Here is a 23,928-nt window from a genome sequence, read left to right as displayed (position 1 = left end):
AGAGTATAGCTGCCATCAGCATGTAGCAAGAAAAAAACCCACAATATTTGTTCTTCTAATCAGCATCTTGAGAGTATCGCTGGTAAGTCCATGTCGATGGAAATGAGATGAGAACAGTTTCAGGTTTGGCTGATGTTCGCTTCATGGTGAAGTAGCCTGATGACACTAGTTACTTGCCTGTATACTGGAATAATGGCTACCAACAGCTACCAAAAGAACAGTTGAAAGAAGGTTTTTTTTTATATGCATTCACTTGAGAGACATAGGTGTCGCTGGATGGCTAGCATTTATTGCCCATCCCTAGTTGCCCTTAAAACTGAGTGCTTGCTAGCCCATTCCCGCAGGCACTGAGCGTCAACCACATTGCTGTGGCACTGGAGTCACATGTAGACCAGATCAGGTAAAGACAGCCGATTTCCTTCCCTAAAGGACATGAGCGAACCAGATGGGTTTTTCTGACAATCAACAATGATTTCAGGGTCATCAGTAGAATCTAAATTCCAGATTTTTTTATTGAATTCAAATTCCACCATCTGCCATAGTGGGATTCGAACCTGGGAACCTAGAACATTAGCTGAGTGTCTGGATTAATAGTTTAGCGATGATACCACTAGGCTATCACCTCCCCAACTACTTCTTTAAATCTATCACTACTTTAATGTGAATTGCAGGATCTGTTTATGCCATTCCAAATTACACCAGTATAAGTGACGTTTGTCTAATATTTCTCAAACTTTCCCAGTTGTAATCATGTGGCTCAGTCACTGTGAAGAAAGAAGTATATTTCACAAAGGCACCAAAGCACTATAGACACACAGAGGGACCTAGATGTGCAAGTCCACAGATCCCTAAAGGTGGCAGCACAGGTGGAGAGGGTGGTGAAGGCGGCATATCGCATGCTTGCCTTTATTGGAAGGGGCATAGAGTATAAAAGTTGGCATACGATGTTGTAGCTATATGGAACGTTGGTTAGGCCACATTTGGAACACTGTGTCCAGTTCTGGTCGCCACAGTACCAGAAGGACGTGGAGGCTTTGGAAAGAGTACAGAAAAAGGTTTACCAGCTTGTTGCCTGGTATGGAGGATCTTAGCTAAGAGGAGAGATTGGGCAAATTGGGGTTGTTCTCGCTGGAAAGAAGGAGGATGAGGGGTGACCTAATAGAGGTATATAAAATTGTGAAGGGCATTGATAGGTGAACAGTGGGAAGCTTTTTCCCAGGTCGGAGGCGACAAACACAAGGGGTCACAAGTTCAAGGTGAGGGGAGCAAGGTTCAACACATATGTCAGGAGGACGTATTTTACACAGGGTGGTGGGGGCCTGGAATGCACTGCCAAGCAAGGTGGTTGAGGCAGACACGCTGGGATCGTTTAAGACTTATCTAGATAGCCACACGAACAGACTGGGAATAGAGGGATACAAACAAATGGTCTAGTCGGGCTCATGAGTGGCGCAGGCTTGAAGGGCCGAAGCGCCTGTTCCTGTGCTGTATCGTTCTTTGTTCAAAAGTTACACTGCACATAAATCCTATATTTAGCAGCAATGGTTGGTGAACATAAAAAAACCCACTGATCTTGGTTGACAGGAAGTGGTTACTTCAGTTCAAATTTTGTTCTTGAATTGACAAAAAAGGGTGTGAAAACAGATCAATTATCTATTAACAGACCATTTTAACTAGCTGTGGAACTTGGATCTAAATTCAACAAAGATGGATGGATTTGACAGTCTCCCTTCTCTGTGCACGCAGGAGCCTGACATGCAATAGTTGAGTTCTAATGAACACGAACTTACAGAACAACCATAAAATGTTGGAAGTATACAGTAGTTCCACCAGCATGTGGGAACTGATATTAAAAAAGATTTAACTGATACACGTTCTATATTCAAAATGTTAATGACTCCGTATGTAGATGGATCTGAACTGTACTTGCAGAATGTTGCATGCAATTCTTTGCTGTTTTCCTTTCATTTCAGTCTTTGCTTCTCAACTAGTGGAAGCTATCAGCTGACTGATCAGATGTTGAAATTAAGTGCACAGAATCCACCCCTCCCTCCTCGCCTTCAAACCAGCTAGCAACTCTTATAGATAGTTCAACCACTCAAACGGGCAAATTGAGGGACAGCTACAGCAACAACAGGACAAAGAGTAATCGAACAGAAAATTTATCTGTATTATCTCTATTGCACTTTTGTAGTAAATTATTTATGCCACAAATAAGTAGTAAAAACAACCCAAAACAATTTTGAATTTAGGGGTCAGACCAGAACATGAACAGAAGGGAGTTTAGGAAGGTAGCCAGAGGTGCAAAGAGAACTGACAGGGAAAGGAAGACTGTACTAACAGTAGGGTTGGGCTGGGCTGGGCAGGAGATGACAATTTGGTAAACTAGAATTGGAAAAACTGACATTGTGAGCAGGGATGAAAGGCTAAAAGGTGGTTGCGGAGCTGAGAGAGAAAGGGTGGCACAGTGGTTCGCACTGCTGCTCCATAGTGCCAGGGACACAGGTTCGATTCCCAGCTTGGGTCACTGACTCTATGGAATCTGCATGTTCTCCCATGTGTGTGGGTTTCCTCCAGGTGCTTCGGTTTCCTCCCACAGTCTGAAGGATTGTGCTGGTTAGGTGCATGGCCATGTTAAATTCTCCCTCAGTGTACCTTTCACAGTAATCTTACTGCAATGTTAATGTAAGTCTACTTGTGGCACTAATAAATAAACTTTAAACTTTACAAGTAAGGCAGCAGGAGGATTTGTGACAGGAGACAAATTGAAGACAATACACTGAGGATTGAAGATCCAATGGAAATGGTAGGGAGAATGGCGAGTGAATGAGTTCTGGATAAATTGGAATGTATCGGTAGAATTCAGGAGCTTGGTGAGGAAAACACTGGGGAAGGAAAACAGTTCTCAATGTGCCAAAGTAGGAAAACAAATGGAGATGTAGAAAAACGTTAGAACAAGAAAAATAAATACCAGACAGCGAGACCTATAGACACAGGGAGAGTGTAACAAAGACATGAAGCTTAAATAAAGTTTTAGATTGTGTCCTGAATAACTCAGTAAGGCTTGTTAAGCACAGTCAGTTCCCCTATCTAAATGTAATTAGCAATCCCTGCTTATGCATTTTGCTGTGTCTTAATACACTAGCCAACGTGTAATGCATCAGCCATTTACACCATTTTGCTTTTTCAATGCATGCATGTGCATTCCCCCAACATCTTCAAACAACTGCTCCTGCCTTCAGCACTCTACTGTAACAGTCGGTGCTGGAAGGCTAGTAGCTCTGGGAAGGTTAGGAATGCCTTTCAAACAGGCCTTCAAAACTGAGTGGGAGAGATGGCGGGATGGATAAATACCTCCAGTTTGGTCTGCATCCCTATGGTTATTACTGAATCATTATGTACAATGTCCCTTCAGGCGATTACATAGATTGGCCAGAATCTGAGACAAGGCTAAAAAGTTCGAATGGCTTTTTTTCATGATGTTCTTCCCTATTTTTTGCTCAGGCAGGATACCACGATCAATTAGCAGATCATGTCAGTGAGTTCAATGGCTATCTCACGAGGCTGAATTCTGAATTGACTGTTTCTCGGATAACAGAGTAATCAATACAAATTATTCTGAAATGATCTACAGTTTTGGATCTTTGTCTGTTCACCAAGCAAACTTGAAAATCTTGAGCACGATGGTTATTTTCACTATGGTATGGACCTCATTTGATAGTCATCTTTACTCTAAAGCCCCTTTGTAAATCCCTCTACTACGAAGGTTACAATCAGATGCAGCAACCATGGATGGCTCACTTGAATGAATCCTGTGGAAAGTTCACAGTTATAGCTGGCAGGGCAGGGCAGGTGCTGCAAGGCATTGCAGATGGCTGTAAATTGATGATGACAAGTGTGGCCAGAGGCATGCAATATCATTTGATGACTCACAGCTCTATCAGCATCTGTGCCAAGGTTTTAGCAGATACTTTCTGCATTCTGACAGATAAACACTCTATCAAACACAAGAGTATTAATGCAAGCTGCAGAGGAACAAGATTAATTAAGCAGACTCAGATGTAAAATCTAATTACTGCACTGGGTGGGTGCTCAGGAATTAGTGGTCGTGTGTTCAGGTGGTATCTGGATCTTATCGACCCCAGGGCCACAAGGAAAACTTGAGGCTATAAATTAGCCCAAGCTTTTTTCAGAACATGGGGTCACATTTTATGACCATCCCAGGTCTGTTACTGTGGATAGTTAGTGCCATCTCCTCATTTACCTAATTGAAGCATTAGCCCAAAAGGACTCTGGTGATTGGTTACCTGAGCCATCAGCAAGAGGCCATACAATTTGCGCTAATGATAAGTGGTGCAGTCTTGAAGGCTTGACAAATTCTGCCTGATTATAGAGATTATGTATGTTCCTGAGACATGATGTCAGGGGTGGTACACTGGCAGTATGGTTAGCACTGCTGCCTCACAGCACCAGAGACCCAGGTTCAGTTCCAGCCTTGGGTGATTATTTGTGTAGAGTTTGTACATTCTCCCCATGTTTGCGTAGGTTTCCTCTGGATGCTCCGGTTTTCTCCCACATCCAAAGATGCGCAGGTTGGGTGATTAAATTGCCCCTTACTGTTCCGAGATGTTTTGGTCACTGGAATTAATGAGGTTACAAGATAGGGCCTGGGTGGGAAGTTCTGACACAGAGCCAGTGTGGATCCAATGGGCCGAGTGGCCTCCTTCTGCACTGTAGGGTTTCTGTGTGTCAAAGACTGGTACCAACCTTCTGGGGAGGAAACACAAAGATTCCTAATCCCAGAGCTGATACCATATTCATGTGTGCTGGCCCACGGAGCAGCAGGATACACACTCACACTAGCTCTCCTCCTCAATGAGTTCCTGATGTATGCTGGTGGTAGGCCACTGGTCACCATGGCTAAATGTCAGATACTTTCTCATGCCTACCAAAAGAGAAGATCAGGTTATCTATTGCACCAGTTAAATAAGTGTAAGGCTTGGGCTAAACAGGGAAGTTGCAATCACTTGGGAGGGAGTGTGAATATGAAGAATGCTCCTTCTTTAAAACTTTTGGCTTGGGTTATGCGTCAAGATGCATAAAACAGATGGTTGTCCTTGAGGTCCTGCTTCACAAGATCTTAACCACTCAGCAAAATTGGAGTTATGTATTAAACAATAATATGTAGGTTGAGTACACCGTTAACAAATGCCAGTTCCAGAGTATAAATGGAGAAACTGGTCAATTCTTAAATAAGTTTTATTTCATGGACTAGGGCAGTGATGGGCAACCTTGGGCTAGTAGTGGCCCTCCTTCATCTCAGTTGGCCACCTTTGAGTACAAGAACTGGCAGATCATGTTGCAGCTATACAAAACCTTGATTAGGCCACATTGAGTATTGCATGCAGTTCTGGTCACCAAACTACCAGAAAGACATGGCAGCTTTAGAAAAAGTGCAAAAAGAGTTCACCAGGATGTTACCTGGTTTCGAGGATGTTGATTATGAGGAGATGTTGAATAAACTAGGATTGTTTTCACTGGAAAGGCAGAGGCTGAGGGGAGACCTGATAAAGATCTACAAAATTATGAGGGGCACAGGCAGGGTGGATAGTCAGATGTTTTTCCGAAGGTAGAAGCATCTATTACAAGGGGTACAGAGAGGAAAAGTTTAAGGGAAATGTGCAGGGGAAGTTTTTCCACGCAAAATGGTGACTGCCTGGAACATGCTGCCAGAGGGGATGGTGGAAGCAAGCAGATTAGCAACATTTAAGAGGCATCTGGATGGATACGTGACTAGGGAGGGAATAAAGGGACATGGACCGAGTAAAGGCAGAAGATTTTTTTTAAGTTTAGCTAGGGCATCATGATCAGCACAGGCTTGGAGGGCCAACGGGTCTGTTCCTGTGCTGTCCTTTTCTTTGTTCTTTGAGAATGAAATAGACATGTTCACTAACCATGACCCCATAATAAGATTAAATACATTTAATACGCTCCAAATCTTTCATAATAAATGACAGAAAATGCTTAATTATTCACACTTCAATAGATTAACTTCAAATGGTAAAAACAAAGGAAATATTTACAATTTGAATGCAGAATGAGTGTATGGCTCTCACAGACAATGTTGTATGCAATCAGAAATCACCTCACTGCATTTGCCACTGCTTTACATGCATATCAGTTTAGTCATACCTGTAGGAAAAAAAGCTTCGCAAACAGAAATCAGCAGAACGTGGCAACCCTGCGCGTGGGCAATAATCAACAAATTGTCTCATGTCGCATTCCGAACTCAGACACTGCATGTGACCTATGGGTTGCAGGTTGTCTACCTATGTACAAGAGATATAGACAATCTCTCTCAATAGACTGTCAAATCTTTCATCATCAAGTCCCACCCAGCTACAAGGGAAGTCAAGAGATCACTCATAATGATGCCTGTGTCAATGTGTCTGGAGAATTTCAGCTGTCTGGGTTCCTGTGATAGGATACAGAAGGTTTCCAGCAACTGCAGACCATATCCTATTGACTCAGGGCCTTTAGCAGATGAGGTGAGAAAAACAGACAGCACATGGGAAGGGTGCAGAATCTGATTTCTTTTTTTGCCTCTGCTGCAGAATGCTGCAACCTTACTGTCCGGACAGTTTCAGAGTTGCTCAACCAAATCTGAGGTAAGAGATTGCACAAATCATTTGAAACAGCGAGTGACCATGTTGTCCATGGGCCCAGTGGGTAATCATCCTCAATCTAGCTCTCACATCCAAGCTTATCCTACATTTCTAATCAAATAGACTTCACTTAAACAGAAACACTTAAATCAGAAAAAATAAGTTGTGGCTAGTTGGGCGCAAATAGTTTAATTCAATTGGAACATCAACAAACATGGCAGTGCTTTGCAACATCCTTCAGGTGCTGAAGCCCGTCACTGTGGAAATGGTGCTAAAATTCCTATTAAATGACAGAAACAATGAGTGAAAAATATAACCAAATCATTTTACTGCTATCTTCTACCAAATATTATTGAATTTCCAAAAAGATCAGAATGTAACAAACATTACATATCATTAGAAGGTCAATGGCAACAGATACCTGGGAACACCACCACTTGCAGGCTCCCCTCCAATCCATTCACCATCCTGACTTGGAAATATAACACAGTTCCCTCTCAGGTCAAAATTCAGAAATTCCCACCCTAACAGCATTACGGGTCAACCCACAACGCATGTACAGCAACGGTTCAAGGAGGCAGCTCACCATTACCTTCTCAAGGGCATCTAGGGAAGGGCAATAAATGCTGGCCAGCCAGTAATGCCCATGCCTCACAAACGAGAAAAAAGTTGCACAGTAGCAACATTTGAGGGAAAGGCCATCTCATTTCTCTATCAAGTATCTACCTAATTCCCTCATGAATTATCTGTCTTCATATCATTCTCATTCCATTCACTCATCAGCTCCTGCCCCTAATTTCTTAGAGTTCCTTACCGAAGATTGGAAAGAGAATGGATCCAGGATGACAGCAGACAGTTTAACCGGCTGCAGAGCATTCGGAAGTGGAATCACGATAGATAGAAATTTACAGCGTGGAAACAGGCCCTTTGGCCCAACTTGTCCATGCTGCCTTTTTGTTTTAAAACCCCTAAGCTAATCGCAATTGCCTGCATTTGGTCCATATCCTTCTATACCCATCTTACCCATGTAACTGTCTAAATGCTTTTTAAAAGGCGAAATTGTATCCGCCTCTACAACTACCTATGGCAGTTTGTTCCAGACACTCACCACGCTGTGTGAGAAAAAATTGCCCCTCTGGATACTTTTGTATCTCTCCCCTCTCACCTTAAACCTATGCCTTCTAGTTTTAGACTCCCCTATCTTTGAGAAAAGATATTGACTACCTAGCTGATCTGTTCCCCTCATTATTTTATAGACCTCTAAGATCACCCCTCAGCCTCCCATGCTCCAGAGAAAAAAAGTCCCAGTCTATCCAGCCTCTCATTATAAGTCAAAACATCAAGTCCCGGTAGCATCCTAGTAAATCTTTTCTGCAGTCTTTCTAGTCTAATAATAACTTTTCTATAATAAGGTGAACAGACCTGTATACATAATTCCAAGTGTGGCCTTACCAATGTCTCATACAACTTCAACACGACGTCCCAACTCCTGTATTCAATGTTCTGACCAATGAAACTAAGCACGCCAAATGCTTTCTTCACCAATCTGTCCACCTGTGACCCCATTTTCAAGGAGTTATGAACATGTACTCCTAGATCTCTTTGTTCTGTATCTCTCCCCAACACCCTACCATTAATAGAGTAAATCCTGCCCTGGTTCAATCTACCAAAATGCATCACCTCGCATTTGCCTAAATTAAACATCATCTGCCATTTGTCAGCCCACTGGCCCAATTGATCAAGATCCTGTGGCAATCAGAGATAATTTTCATCACTGTCCACTGTGCCACCAATCTTAGTGTCAGCTGCAAACTTACTAACCATGCCCCCTGTATCCTCATCCAAATCATTAAGACAAATGACAATGGACCCAGTACTGATTCCTGAGGCTGGTCACAGGCCTCCAGTTTGAAAAACAACTCTCTACAATCACCCTCTGGCTTCTGTCAAAAAGCCAATTTTGTATCCATTTAGATACTTCATTGTGGATCCTGTGAGATTTAACCTTATGCAACAACCTACCATGTGGTACCTTGTCAAAGGCCTTGCTAAAGTCCATGTAGACAATATCAACTGCACTGACCTCATCTACCTTCTTGGTTACTCCTTCAAAAACTCAATTAAATTTGTGAGACATGATTTTCCACTCACAAAGCCATGCTGACTGTCCCTAATCAGACTTTGTGTCTCTAAATGCCTGTAGATCCTATCTCTCAAAATGCCTTCCAACAACTTACCCACTACAGATGTGAGGCTTACTGGCCTGTAGTTGCCAGGCTTTTCCCTGCAGCCCTTTTTAAACAATGGCACAACATTTGCCACTCTCCAATCTTCAGGCACCTCTTTTGTGGCTATCAATGATTCAAACATCTCGGCTAGGGGACCCGCAGTTTCCTCCCTAGCCTCCCACAACGTCCTGGGATACACTTCATCAGGTCCCGGGGATTTATCTACCTTGATGCGCTTCCAGCACCTCTTTCTCTGTAATATGTACACTCCTCAAGACATCACTATTTTTTTCCCCAAGCTCTGTAACTGTGATCAGGGGAACTGTGGTCAGTGACTGCAGCATACTAGGTGACCAAAGAAACTGGGCTAAGCATACTTCAATATTCCACTATAAACTGAAACAACATGCACTCCCAGATAAGTTACAAACTCAAGCCATTGAATAGAAGCAGGAACTGAAAGGGTATTCAGTGGTGAAACCCACATTGAATGTTAATTAAACTTCTCGATGTAACTCATTCCCGTATATGAGAAGTTTCATCATTGGTGACTAAGTATTTTGGAAATATAATAATTAGTAAAATATCTCCTTTGCTGTCGTATTTTAAAACGTGAACTTCTGAGGGTTTGAAAGTACTTTTTTAATGAATGGCAGCTTTCTCACAGGAGAACTGTTAAGGAAATTGTGGTTTTAAAAGGTGTGATTGGTAAAATTAGCAGAGTCATGGTGGAAAGGAAAAAATATTTGTGAAGTTCAGACTAAAAGGGGAACTTAACCCCTGAGTGTCAGAAGATCTGGAACTATCTTAAGGGGCAATTGTGATCTCTAATTTAAGAAGAGCACACTGCCTTTAAGAGCAACAGGCTGGGTATACCCTGTGCCAGTGGTGCACACTGAGGGCACTCAGCTGACCAGCAGTGGTGGCCCCACTCCAGCCTATGCTACAGTCATTTAAATGAGAAGGCAGCACAAAGTTTGCACGCTGCCTGCTTTAATGGAACAGATCACAAATCATGACCTATGCACTCAGAAACAGACCTTGATGAATGTCCAGGCCAGATAGTCTAGGATAACTGCCCAATGATGGAGGCTGAGACGAGCCATCTCCATATGCCACCTCGAGGTGCACATTCTCCAGTAGGGGTGACTGCATAGCAATCCGCTGCAGGAAACTGCCACGAGGCAGAGCATAATGAGATCATTTGAACTGCTCATGCCACACCACATCCAAAGCCTGCTGATTCAGCAAAGAACAGACTTCAAACCTTACAGTCTGTCTAGTTCAGCTCCCTACTGGCTGACCTATCAATCAAATGAGGCAACGTGGCTCAAGATTATCCAATCAATTAAACGTTGCCCTGGTTAGCACATCTAACCAGGCTGAGATCAGAAGCGGCTGTAAATGACAGAGATTCAAGGCCATTTGCACAAGTTCACTCTAACCAAACTCACATACAATTAATGTCTGGAGACTTCAGAGTGTGTGTTAGATGCCTGAACACTTTAGGAGTGTGCCCTGCAGCACAGACTGACAATACTGTCCTTGTCTTTTTGCCAATAATTTACAGACATCACCAATGGACTGAAATCAGAAATGTGACTTCGACAACACCACAGGATGAAGTAATACTTTGTTTATATATGAAGCAGTCCTCAATCAAAATGGCGGGACAACTGTCACAAGGTTTCTTTAGTGACAGCCATTGAGGTGGGATAGGCATCGTGAAAGAAAAATATTAAGAATCACAAATTCCAAATGAACTGTGTTCATTGCGAATTATCAGTTAGCTGCGGAATTGGGGCCAGGCTTTCAAATTCCTTCTGGGATAGAAATAGGGAAAAAAAATATAAGCCAAACTTCTTACTTTTGATCATGAGAAATGAAATGTGATAAGCATGCAGTGTGTGTCTACAGAAACTGGGTCAGACACTCAGTGCTGTGTTCTCCATACACAGTGGTTAGCACCTCACAGCGTCAAGGATCCAAGTTTGATTCCTGGCTTGGGTCACTGTCTGTGTGGAGTTTGCACATTTTCCCCCTGTCTGCGTGGGTTTCCTCCGGGTGCTCCGGTTTCCTCCCACAGTCCAAAAGGTGTGTGGGTTAAGTTGATTGGCCATGCTAAGTTGCCTCTTAGTGTCAGGGAGACTAGTAAGGTAAATGGGGAGAGAGTCTGGATGGGATTGTGGTCAGTGCAGACTCAATGGGCTGAATGGCCTCCTTCTGCACTGCAGGGTTTCTATGAAAACTGTATCCTGTTGTAAATAAGTACTATTAGGAGGGGAGAAAAGGTTAAACAAAAGGAAATAGTGCAAACAATCTTGCATTACAATACAAAAAAAAATTCAATAATTACCACAGGAAGTTATTAACAATGCTTCACACTGAACCCCTCGAGAGCAAAGTATCAGTAAAAAGGAAAACCTCCAATAACAATTACGTTGGCTTTGTAACTGGGTCTGTAACAGGGCCCCATCAAATTATATTTCCTCTTCCCATGTTTAAGAAGGGTGGCAGGCAAAAGGCAGGGAATTATAGGCCGGTTAGTTTAACGTCTGTTGTAGGTAAAATGTTAGAATCCGTCATCAAGGAGGAAATAGCGAGGCATCTTGAGGGGAATTGCTTGATAGAGCAGACGCAGCACGGTTTCGTTAAGGGGAAGTCGTGTCTGACAAATTTATTGGAGTTCTATGAGGATGTGTCTAGGGCGGTGGATAGAGGAGAGCCGGTGGATGTGGTCTTTCTTGATTTTCAGAAGGCGTTTGACAAGGTACCTCACAAGAGGTTATTGCAGAAGGTCAGGGGGCATGGAGTTGGGGGTAGGGTGTTAGCGTGGATAGAGGATTGGTTGTCAAATAGGAGGCAGAGAGTGGGGGTCAATGGGTGCAATTCGGATTGGCGGTTGGTGACTAGTGGAGTGCCTCAGGGGTCGGTGCTGGGGCCTCAGCTATTTACCATTTATATAGATGATCTGGAGGAGGGAACCAAGTGTATGGTGTCGAAATTTGCTGATGACACCAAGATTGGTGGAACGGCAAATTGCGCAGAGGGTGTGGAGAGTCTGCAGAAGGATCTAGATAGGCTGGGCGAATGGGCCAGGAAATGGCAAATGGAATTTAATGTTGGCAAGTGCGAGGTGGTCCACTTTGGTAGGAATAATGGTAGGAAGGATTATTACTTACGTGGCAAAAAACTGCAGCATGTGACGATGCAGAAGGACCTCGGGGTCCTTGTGCATGAGTCGCAAAAACCCAGCCTGCAGGTGCAGCAGGTGGTCAGGAAGGCTAATGGGATGCTGGCCTTCATAGCGAGGGGGATTGAATATAAAAGTAGGGAGGTCTTGCTGCAGCTGTATAGGGCATTGGTGAGGCCGCAGCTGGAGTACTGTGTGCAGTTTTGGTTGCCGCACTTACGCAAGGATATTTTGGCCTTGGAGGGAGTGCAAAGGAGGTTTACTAGGCTGATACCAGAGTTGAGGGGGTTGAGCTATGAGGAGAGGCTGAATAAACTAGGCTTGTACTCGTTAGAGTTTCGAAGAATGAGGGGAGATCTCATTGAGACATATAAGATGATGAATGGGATGGATAGGATAGAGGTGGAGAGACTCTTCCCGGTCAGAAAGGACAGTAGGACTAGGGGGCACAGCCTCAAGATAAAGGGGGGGCGGTTTAGAACGGAGTTGAGGAGGAACTTCTTCACTCAAAGGGTGGTGAATCTGGAATTCTCTGCCTGTTGAAGTGGTGGAGGCTGCCTCGCTAAATATTTTTAAGACGCGGGTTGATGGGTTTTTGATAAGCGAGGGGATTAAGGGTTATGGGGAGAGGGTGGGAATGTGGAACTGAGCCACGACAGATCAGCCATGATCTTATTGAATGGCGGGGCAGGCTCGAGGGGCTAGATGGCCTACTCCTGCTCCTATTTCTTATGTTCTTATGTTATGTTCATACTACTCCACATTTAACACAAGTGTCCATTATAAGTCCACAAGCAAAGAAAGAGAAAGCCTTTCCTCTATTTGGCACTTTATTAGTTCACTCATTAAATTTTCAAATCACAATGAATTACTTTAACAGCCTGTGATTCGTTAAATTAGGCAAGTATACAGCCATTGTCCACATAACAAGGAAACACACTAACAGCAAGAAAATGAGTAATCAATTCAGACAGGGCCATTTGGAAAAGAAATGTTGGCCACATTAAAAACGGTCTGCTTTTGCTCTTTTACTCCAACTTAAACCAGAAGAATAGATTCATTGATTGTAAAGCGCTTTGGGAAGAAATCTCATATAAACGCAAGCATTTATTTGTTACCTTCACTCTGGAAAAAATGAGTCCAGCATTTTCTATACCTGGGCAGGCATAGAGAGCCTCTCTGCACAGGTATAGAAAGCAGTTGGAAGATATAAGCAATGTTACAAATGATAAAGATTTGCAAATTATAAAGAAATAAAGCAGGGCACGGGAAGTGGAATAAAACATAAGCTGACATAAAATAGATTTCCAGAGGGAAGCTAACTTCTATGATACTGCAAAGGCTATACAATATTCAGCAATAGTACTGAAGGCTTGTACTCCAGAATTTGCTGCTCCCCTAGCCAAACTGTTCCAGTATACCTACAACACTGTTATTTGCCTGATCATGTGGGAAATTGCCCAGTTATGCGCTATACACAAGCAAAAGGACAAATCCAACCCAACCAATTACCATCCCATCAGTCAATTCTCATTCGTCAATGAAACAATAGAAAGCAGCACTTACTTAGCAATAACATGCTCATGGATATGAAGTTTAGGTTCCGCTAGTGTAGCTCATTACTGCCTTGGTTCAAACATGAACAAAAAGAGCTGAACACCAGAGATGAGGTGAGAGTGATTGTCGTTGACAATACGACCGCATTTGACCGAGTATGGCACCAAGGAGCCCTAGCAAATCTGACACCAATGGAAATCAGGGGAAAACCCTCCAACCCTAGTTGGAGTCATACCTCGTACAAAAGGAAGACAGTTGTCATGGTTGGAGAGCTACGTATTGTGTGATGAGCAACTTGCCTAACTCCCCAAAGCCTGTCCACCATCTCAAGGCACAAGTCAGGAGCACAATGGAATATTCCCTACTTACCAGGATGAGTATGGCCCCAACAATACTGAAGAAGCTCAAAAGGAAGTGGTGGTGGTGGCATGGAGGTTAAGGGAACAATTCAGGACTATATGGCCTCGACAACTAATGGCGAAGCAAGAAGGGCATGCACAAGAGACAAAATTTAAAAGAAAAAGGGAGGCAATTGTGGAGCTAAAAGGATTAAATAATGGAAAGGCAAAGACAATTAAAGGGTTTAAAAAGAATTTTAATTTGGAGGCAACGGGGACTGTGAACAAATACCAGTCTGCGGGAATAAGGTTGATGGGCGAGTGGAATTTGATGAAGGACTTCATGCAGGCGCCAGATGCTTGGAGGAGTTGTGGTATTTTCAGCATGGTGGGATGGCAGGAGTCTGGATTTTTACACAGTCTGATTAAGATAGAGGAGTTATTGGCTGATGAGGAGGATGAAATTGCTGGCAGTGGAGTTTGTGGCAAATGTTGTGTTTTCACAACATTTAATTTGGGGCTCATCCAAGATTGCGGGACGGACAAGCAGTTTGTCTAATGCTGCAGCAAGATTGAGCTTAATACACTATGGCTGCAGTTACAGAGAATGCCAGTGACTTTGAGCAGGGCATTTAAGTGTTGCTTCAAGGTAGAAATTTAATTGCAATTACTCCAACGCGGAGCTGTGGGAAAGGTGGGAACAGATTTGGCAAATACTGACATGATGAGGAACTTAAGGCAGGGGGTTGATTGTGCGGAAGAAAAGCAGTGCTATCCTTTCATGTTCAGATGTTCATGAAGTAGAGAGTAGTTCTAACCAAGGAGAGTGAAGTCTGATATTAATTGATTGAGTTCAGCCGGATCTTGGAGATGGTTAAACCAATTCTGGATGAGATATAATCAAGTTCTTGTCCCTCCAATTTTAGGGTGCAAGATAAGGACTATACCAGGGAATGATTAAAATTGAGAAGTTGTGATTTGGGATAAGGGCATCAAAGAGAGGGGAACAGCACAGCTGAGCAAATAGAGAAATTTGATGGTGAATGAAGGGGCTAAAGGGTTAGGCATTTTGTGACTTGAAAGTGCAATAAGAGATTTGTAAAAACGTTTTTACCAGCTGCAGATGCAAATGGAATAGGGGTTCAAAGACGTTAGGGAGGTCGGGGTGGCGAGACACACACAGAAGTGGCCTAGAACATGGAAGTCAAAAGGCCACAGGAGATGGCTGAGCAAATTTAGTCTCAATGTGACTGGCTGACTGTAAGAGGCCCAACTAAAATGAGTTTGGGTTAATCCAGTTCTTTCTGAACTTTAGAATCTTTCCTACTTTTTAAAAGGAAGGACAGCAAAAGTAATCTAAATCTGGTACCAATGCTAGGTCCAAAGGGAAATGGGAGAACACGTACAGTAGAAAGTGTTCCAAAGTTGAGATTGAAGAAATTTTACACTACTTGAACCTGATGGATATACTTGCTTGCTGACATTGAAATGTGAGATAAAGAAGCACAACATTTCAAAATACGTTGCAATTAATAAATAGAACATCTGATCAAGTATTGAAGGTCACCTTAACAGTGAAGATTTGTACTTACTATTATGTGAGAATACGGATCTATAGAAGCCATTCTCAATCACAGTTGAATAGATCTTGGTGTATGTTATGATGAGTTTATTATTTCAAGTAACACTGACTGAACAAAACTTGAAGTTTCCTCTGCCCAGATGCAAAATTAAATAGCTTTCAGCAAATGTCTATTTCCATTCCTGAAAAATAAAAAAGCAACTGTTTGTAATCAAACAACTATTATATTGATGCCAAAACCTATATGTTATGATCCTGGACCAGATTCCCAGCTTTTGGTATGATCTAGTTACAGACCAATAACTTCTTGTTTAAATGAGACAAAATTTGAGAATCAAGACATCTGTCAAGAGAGTAAAGTCACAAGGTGCCACAGTTTTTGAACAAACAAAATAAACTTCAATTTACAATATCTATTTTAAACTTGAATATTCAGGGCTAATATTGAGGTAAATGTGAACTAACAGGCAACATGCGGTCAAACATCTACGCTGCACTGTAAATGGAAAATGCAGCTGATGCAACCCATAGATTTTTCAGCATCCTACTCAACACCGAGTCAATCAAACTCTATTCCTCTCATGAGGAGTTCCAGTCCTCACCTCGGGATTTCCTCCAAAAGTCACTCCTACTCAGACTGCCCCATCAATGGCTCACAGCTTTTTAATCTGATCTCCTGAGACTCCATTCCCCTGAATTCCTGAGTTTGCAATGCAGCATGAACTCATGTAAGTAACTTCAGCTCTACAGCTGCTGAACAGAAAAACACTACCCCAAAAGGGGCACCTTTGTCCAAACAGCCCGTGGTACAGAGTCACCAACCTTCTGCTGCATTCTCAGATCTTCAGGCCTTCACCCAAGCCTAATGCCTGTCAATCACAGCACATTTATGAAATGGAGCCTCCTTCTTTGCTTCTCTCTCTTTGTCTGGCAACTCTCCCTGCCCCCTATCTGGGTAAATTTCTTTTGGGGCTTCCCCTGTCCCATCTGGGATGCTTTCCTGATACGGTGCTCCTCTCCCAGATCACATGGCCTAGCTTTTGTACCATTTTTTCATGCAGGTGCACTGAGCCCTTGTCCTCGGCCTTGAAGGACTTCAAGCACTGAGCTGTATATGCACAGCCAACCCCTGGTCAATGTATGGGTAGAACTCGAGGCCTGTAATGATTCGAGTTCTCAAAATAGACAAGTTTGCACCTCGTAACACTTTTTTCCTTGGGGAGAAAGAACTATCTTCACCATAGCGAAGGCTTCCTTGAAATGGGCTTTACAATTTCTTTGTAAGAAATTGTTATCTTCTAACAAAAAGATCATATTTTATACAGATAAATTTTAATTTTGTTCCACAATTACACATATCGAATTAAAAGTTAGAAAGGTTTAGCCAAAAGCTAGTTTATGTAACAAATAGAATAAAATGATCATAAACGCAGAGTTTTCTTTTTCTCTTCCGACATCTGTTTCTTAACTTGGCAAAAAATGTTTCAATTAAGTCTAACAGCCCAGTTGTCACCCTTTTGACGCATTATCTGTGTTGTTTTGTCGTGTTAAATTCAATTCTCATTTTGAGAAATTAAAGGTCAAAATGGTTTCTTTATGCACCAACACTATTTTTTTCTTTGATTGCAATCTCTTTTAGCCATTTCAAGAATGTTATTGAGACGCTTCTCATATTCACGCTCAAGAGTTTAGTCTTCTGATCTCATTATGAATGGGTCTGATTTCATTCTATATGTGCAAGGTCAAACGCTCCCCCATTCTGGATTTTCACAGTAACTTTATTGCAGTGTTAATGTAAGCCTACTTCTAACACTTTGAGTCTTTCATGTAAATCACAAAACAAATCATTCCAATTATTTTGGGGTTTTAAAACATTTTGTTAATTTTCTACTTGCCTGCTATCCTGATGCCAAGTCCAGTATCTCAACACTGGTCAGCACAGGTATCATTAACTTTGGGGTCATTTTGAGACTTTTAGTCTCTTCTGTTGAAAAGCGCTTTGTAGGCATTTCTGCAGGCCCCAAAACAGCCTCTGTTCCCCCCACCCATCGCTGAGGTGGATCTATCAGCATTGTCTCTCGAGTCAATTCTTGGGTCAACTGGATAGAAGTAGGAACAACTTTGGAACTGTGATACCCTGTCCCAAGTTGTGGAAAAACAATATGGCCCTCTAAATCATTTCCCAATATATTCTTAATGGGCAATTCAGAAACAATCCCAATCTCATAAGACACTTTTACCAGATCCCAATTTAAATTTACTTAATGCAGTGGGAAAGGAATACACTTCCCATCATACCCTATATTAATACATTCCAATTCAGCAAGCTTCCTGAAGGTCTAAATCCTTTGCTAACAGTAAATGTTTAGTTAAACTAAATTTTCTCAAGATAACTTTTCTAGGCTCCTTTTGGACTAAAATGGTGTGGCTTTCCCTTCCAATTTTTCTAGTTCTATTTCTATTGCAAAAAAAAATAAGAAATGGCTTCCTCACAAGTTTCACTTTCTGTTGTAGCTTTCCCCATGCAAAGTCTTGTTTTACTATACAAGGTCAGAAAAATAAAAGAGTTTACAATATTTATCTCATACTCTAGCATTCAGGGTGAATAGGAGGTCAACGTGAATGGCCACACAACTATCATTTAGCACCCACTCTACATGTTAAATAGCAAATGCTACCAAGACAAATCCAATGGATTTCTCAGCGACCCACTCAAATGTCAATAAACACAGTCAACCAATTTCACTGAAACTCTTCCTCTCTCACGAGGAATTCCAGTCTTTAGCCTCAAAAATCTAGCCTTGGAATTCTCTCCAAAAGTCACGGACTCAAAAACAACTCACTTTGCATGGTTTCAATCTCCCGAGACTACAAGCCCCTCTCAGCAAAGTCTGAACTAGCAACTCAAGCAGAATTACTCAGCCACACTGAGCAAAACACCACTACTCCAAAATGTCACCTTTACCCCAATGGCACACAGCAGAGTTACTATCTTTCCGCTGCCTTCTCAGATACTCAGGGCTCCTCCCCAGCATGTCACTGCTTAAAGCATTCCTATTCACAGCACTTATACTACTTAGTGCCTCTTTCTTTGCTCGTCTTACTCTGGAATCTCTGTTGATATCTGGGATTCTTCTCTAATAAATCGCATCCCGCTTCAGGTCTTCACACTGTTTCTTTTTCACGCCAGTACACTTTGCCCATGTCCTCAGCCTGATAAACATCAAATGCTAAGCTGTGCATGCTTAGTTGCCTCCCATTCTGCACATGCACAGTAAGTCCCAAGGACCGCCAGGACAGAAGTTCTTGACCTCCACCCAAAGGCATGGTGGCACAGTGGTTAGCTCTGCTGCCTTACAGTGCCAGAACCAGGATTTGATTGTCAGCTTGGGTCACTGTTTGGAATCTGCAAGCTCTCCCCACATCTGCATAGATTTTCTTAGGGTGTTCCGGTACACCCTGAAAGACATGCTGGTTAGGTGCACTAGCCATGCTAACTTCTCTCACAGTGTATCCGAACAGGTGCTGGAGTGTGGCAACTAGGGGATTTTCACAGTAACTTCATTGCAATGTTAATGTAAGCCTACTTGTGACACTAATAAATAAACAAAAAACTAGTGAACTCCATGCTATTTAGTTCTAGTTTATATTATTATTCCTCAGGATCTTGACCCACCCAAAAGCAATTGAAGGTAGCTTCATGAACAAAACTGCTGAAGAACTACAGAACACTGGTACTGTGAAAGCAGAATATAATGGACAAAGCTAAGCAATCACACAATCTATGGATCAGATCAAAGCTCTGCAATCCTTCCACATCAAGTCATGATTGCTTTATTATCCACCACCAATTAACTTCCCAAATATTCTCATCCTCAGACTGTGGAGCCCGCATAGCACATCAGTGCAAAAGACAAGCCCAGAGCATTTGCTACCAGCCGAGTGGATGATTCATCTTGGATCCTCCTGAAGTCCCCACCACCACAGAAACAGACTTCAGCCAATTTGATTTACTAGCTGTAATATCAAGAAATAGCTGAAGGTACTGTAAAAGGCAATGGGTCCTAATACTATCCCAGGCGTAATACTGAAGATCTCTGGTACACAACTAGCTGTCGGCCCTCACTGAGTTCTTCCATTGCTGCTATAATCCAGCTGACAACGTGAAAACTACCCACGGATGTCCTTTCCAATTACCATCCTATCAGTCTACTCTCGATCAGTAAGGAGATGAAGGTATCACTGGCAGTATTATCAAATAACACGTACACAGAAGTAACCTGCTCATGGATGCTCAGTTTGAGTTCACTGGGGCCATGTCTTCAAACCTCATTACAGCCTTGGTTCAAATACGGACAAGAGAGTTGAATTTCAGTGGTGAGGTCATAGTGATTTGACATCGAAACATGAGTGTAGCATAGGACTCCACGCACTCCAGATGTACTCTTTTCCATCGGGAAAAATACTCTCTTCCACTTGTTCCGTCAGGAAAAAGATACAGAAGTCTGAGATCACGAATCAACCGACTCAAGAACAGCTTCTTCCCTGCTACCATCAATCTTTTGAACGGACCTATCTTGCATTAAGCTGATCTTTCTCTACACCCTAGCTATGACTGTAGCACTACATTTTACACTGTTTCATTTCCTTCTCTATGAAAGGTATGCTTTGTCTGTATATCACAAGAAATAATACTTTTCACTGTATGCTAATACATGTGACAACAATAAATCAAATTGTCAATAGCAAAATTGAAGTTAATGGCAATCAAAGTGAAAACTTTCCATTGATTCTAGCTATGCCTAGCAGAAAGGAAAATGGTTCAGCTTGTTGGAGGTCAATCATCTCAACTCCAGGACACCACTGCAGGAGTTTCTCAGGATAGCATCCTAGGCCCAAACATCTTCAGCTGCATTATCTGTCACCATTCCTCCATCATGAAGGATATATCTGGAGATCTCCACACATGTTCAGCACCATTCACAACATCTCAGCTACTGAAGCAGGCCATATCCAATGCAACAAAGCATGAACAACATTCAGACTTGGGTTGACCACTGCCAAGCAACATTCACACCACACAAGTGCCAGATAATGACCATCTGCAACAAGAGAGAATCTAACCATCTCCCCTCAACATTTAACAATACCATCACTGAACCCCTTATCATCAATATCCTGGGATTACCATTGAATTACCAGAAATGGAACTGGACTTGCTGAATAAATATTGTAGTTACAAGAGCAGGTCAATGATGAGTAACTCTCCGCTTGACTCACCAAACCTGTTTACAATCTATAAGGCGCAAGTTGGTGCCTGGTGGAATAATCTCCATTTACCTGGATGGTGCAGCTTCACTCAAGAAGCTCAAGACCAGCCAAGACAATTCTTCCTGTTTAATAGGCACCCTATCTATTAGCATAACTATTTACTCCAACCACCACCAGTGTACAGTGGCTGCAGTATGTAGCTTATACAAGATGCACTGAAGCAACTTTCCCTGGTACCTCCCACTGAGAAGCACATAGGCAGCACCACTTGACAGTTCCCTCCAAACCAAGTACCAAGCTAGTTTGGAACCACGTTGCTGTTTCTTCACTGTCACTGGGTTAAAGGCTTGTAATCTCCTCCCTAACAGCACTGTGGTTGTAACTGTACAACATGGACTGTAGTTCACCACCACTTTCTCAAGGGTTACTATTGGATAACAAATGCTGGCCTTGCAGTCCCATGAAAATCCCATGAAAGAATATTTTTAAAAATCTAGCATGCACTGTAGGAAAGAGAAGCGGTAACAGAATCCATGGTTGGCAGGGTAAAAACTATTTTACAACCCGCATTTTCCATAGTCAGTATGACGTAAGTTAAATAGCAGCATTTCGTTACCCCTTAAAGAGCCATTATAAAATAAGAATGTATTGTAATTAAGTGACATTTAATACTGGTTTTTAATATGTTTGCAAATTCACACATGGAATTAAGTTTCTTACTGCTAATTTAAAGTTCTAGAATCGGATTTGTAATATTAAGCCCTAATTAAAACAATCCTTTCATTCCGCTTCTCGTTTTGTAGGAAGTTTTTGCACTGCCCGAATGCGACATTTAATCATTCACTCTTGGTTACACGCGGAATAGTAAACACCTCCAAATGGATGAGAAACTCATATCATTCCAAGGTGGGTGGGGTTTTTTTTGTTAGTACAAATTCCGTTTCCTCTTCTTGAGGGTCTCTGAACCTCCTTTGCACTTTCACATTCCGCACAAAGTAATTCCCATTCCCCGAGTTCAGGAACGAAGTGAATGGTCGGCGGGAAGGCATTTCACAGCCAGCAGAAACGCAGCGAGTTCACATGAAGATCAGCAGCCGTTCCTACCAGGAACGGGACAGAAAGGCAGAGACACAATACTCGGTGTAAACTGGGCTCTATGTCTCTCCCTCCAGTTGCTCCATAGGCACTGGAAGTTAAACACAGAATCAACCTGCCACTTTCAGAAAGCGATAGCCTTTCCCCCTCTCTCTTTCTTACCCCTAAACAAAGTACAGCCATAGTGCTGCAAACTTTAAAACTGAACAAACTCCATTTTTCGTCCTCCTCTCGCACACTTTGACCATTTTCTCCCCCCCAACACAAGCAATGGAATTCACTTTACCTCTCGCCGTGGCTGTTTTCCCCCCAGGTCTTCTGGTCATTCTTTCCGAGCGTTAAAAGAGAGAACAAAATAGAGAAGATGGGAACTCAAGCGGATATTACACAGCGTGTTGGAAGGCGGCGCTTGCACACATACCAAGCAGAAAAAGCCTGCCCGCACTGATCGAGGCACAGCTCCAGTCCTGTGATGAAAGGGGCTCAGCCTGAAAGAACTCGCAACCGCTTTCTTTATGGTGGTTTTTTTTGTGACCGGGGTGCGTGACGGTGGTTGGACTTTTCATTCTCCAACACATTCACCCTTCAAAGTGGACATGAGTGCTCAGCAACACTATAACATGACACATTTAGTTTATTTTGCAGTTGTTCCGCATTATTAACGTTTTATTGATGTAGCGTGAAATCTCTTTAATTAATCTACCACTTAACATCGCACTGCTTCGCCATTCCTATCACCATCATCTCTCGTTCGTGTATACTTATTTGCGCATTCTGCATTATTCCACCACATTAAATTTATTTCAATCTATATTCTCACCCACATCCACACTGATGTACGCATTCACGATAACATGCTTAACTAGCAGCAGAATGATCACTGGGTATTGTACTGAATAAGGGGAAGACACATAATGAACTAGGGTAAAATAAACTGAATGGTACCGAAACAAACAGAAAATGCTGGAAAACCTCAGTGGGTCTGACAGCATCTGTGGGGAGAGAATAGAGCCAACGTTTCGAGTCTAGACGACCCTTAGTCAGAGCTAAGAGCAAAGAATAATACTGAATGTAGATATTAATGTATTTCATGTTTACTTTTCATAAACTTGATCTGTAGATTTACAGCTAATTCTAAGACACTAGTCCTTATAAAACTAAATAGATGAACACTAGAAGATGCATGTCATCAATCAGGACAATGCTACATTGTTGTATTATTACACATATAGATCATACCTCAGTTTGTAAAGTACAAGGGCTTATTTCTAAGAATGATTTATTATGCTTAACTTTAGTAATGTAACTGCAGAAAGCCCAAAAATCTGAAACACACAGACTCACTGCCAAACTGCGGCAGGGAACTTCTAATGTGACAAACAATTACTGCAGGATTAAGAATTTCTGCCCACAACACAAGGAAGAGAGTCTGCATCTAGGGCAATACAACTTAAAGCAAGATTCTGAACTGCAAAGGGAAGTGCAATGACAAATACATTGGCAGTGGTTACATCAAAGAAAAAAATCAGGGAAGGATGCTGAGGAGGACCATTGGAAGGGCATATTGATGCATTTCCTAGTCATTAACTTATCAGAAAGATAAATGGTTAATTGTTAAATTATCTGAAAATTAAAACACCATGAGTTATTTTTTGCTTTAAACAGACAAGTGCTTACCTTTTGAAGATCCTTTCACCTATTCAGTTTTCTAATGACTAGTTGGCTTAGAATTAACTACAAATCTGCATATCAATTTTATGAAAAGTAAACATTAAATACACTGTACTGGATACATTTAACTTATGACATATTTATCAAACAATGAAATGCAGCCAAATAAGAACAATTCTGGACCATAGTATACCTTGCTGAACTTAAGCATCTTTGAGCCCACCCTGTGGAACCATCAACTATTCATCCCTACACAGGCTGCAGAAAAGTAGAAAGGGAAGAGCCATTGAAAGGAGATTTTCACAGTAATTTCACTGCAGTGTTAAAG

At 42.1% G+C, this 23,928-nt stretch overlaps 1 protein-coding gene across 3 annotated transcripts in view; it reads right to left on the bottom strand.

The window, feature by feature from the left end:
• The window catches only part of LOC145347814 (cytosolic phospholipase A2-like), a 173,788-nt gene that overhangs the window by 117,346 nt on the left and 32,514 nt on the right, over positions 1-23,928 (bottom strand). For 2 of the 3 annotated variants that reach the window (XM_080195701.1, XM_080195700.1), the window contains exon 3: positions 15,574-15,745. In XM_080195701.1, coding sequence (XP_080051827.1) covers positions 15,574-15,606 — 33 coding nt within the window. In that variant the 5' untranslated portion in view covers positions 15,607-15,745. Of the gene's footprint in view, positions 1-15,573; positions 15,746-22,215; positions 22,396-23,928 lie in introns of those variants that run through there. The other variant, XM_080195699.1, reaches the window with a different exon arrangement.

The sequence above is a fragment of the Carcharhinus amblyrhynchos genome, chromosome 9, assembly GCF_965287045.1.
Source record: "Carcharhinus amblyrhynchos chromosome 9, sCarAmb.v2.hapA, whole genome shotgun sequence".
Classification (NCBI taxonomy): Eukaryota; Metazoa; Chordata; class Chondrichthyes; order Carcharhiniformes; family Carcharhinidae; genus Carcharhinus; species Carcharhinus amblyrhynchos.
The sequence above is the reverse complement of the archived record's forward strand: the minus strand, read 5'-3'. Positions and strand labels throughout refer to the sequence as shown.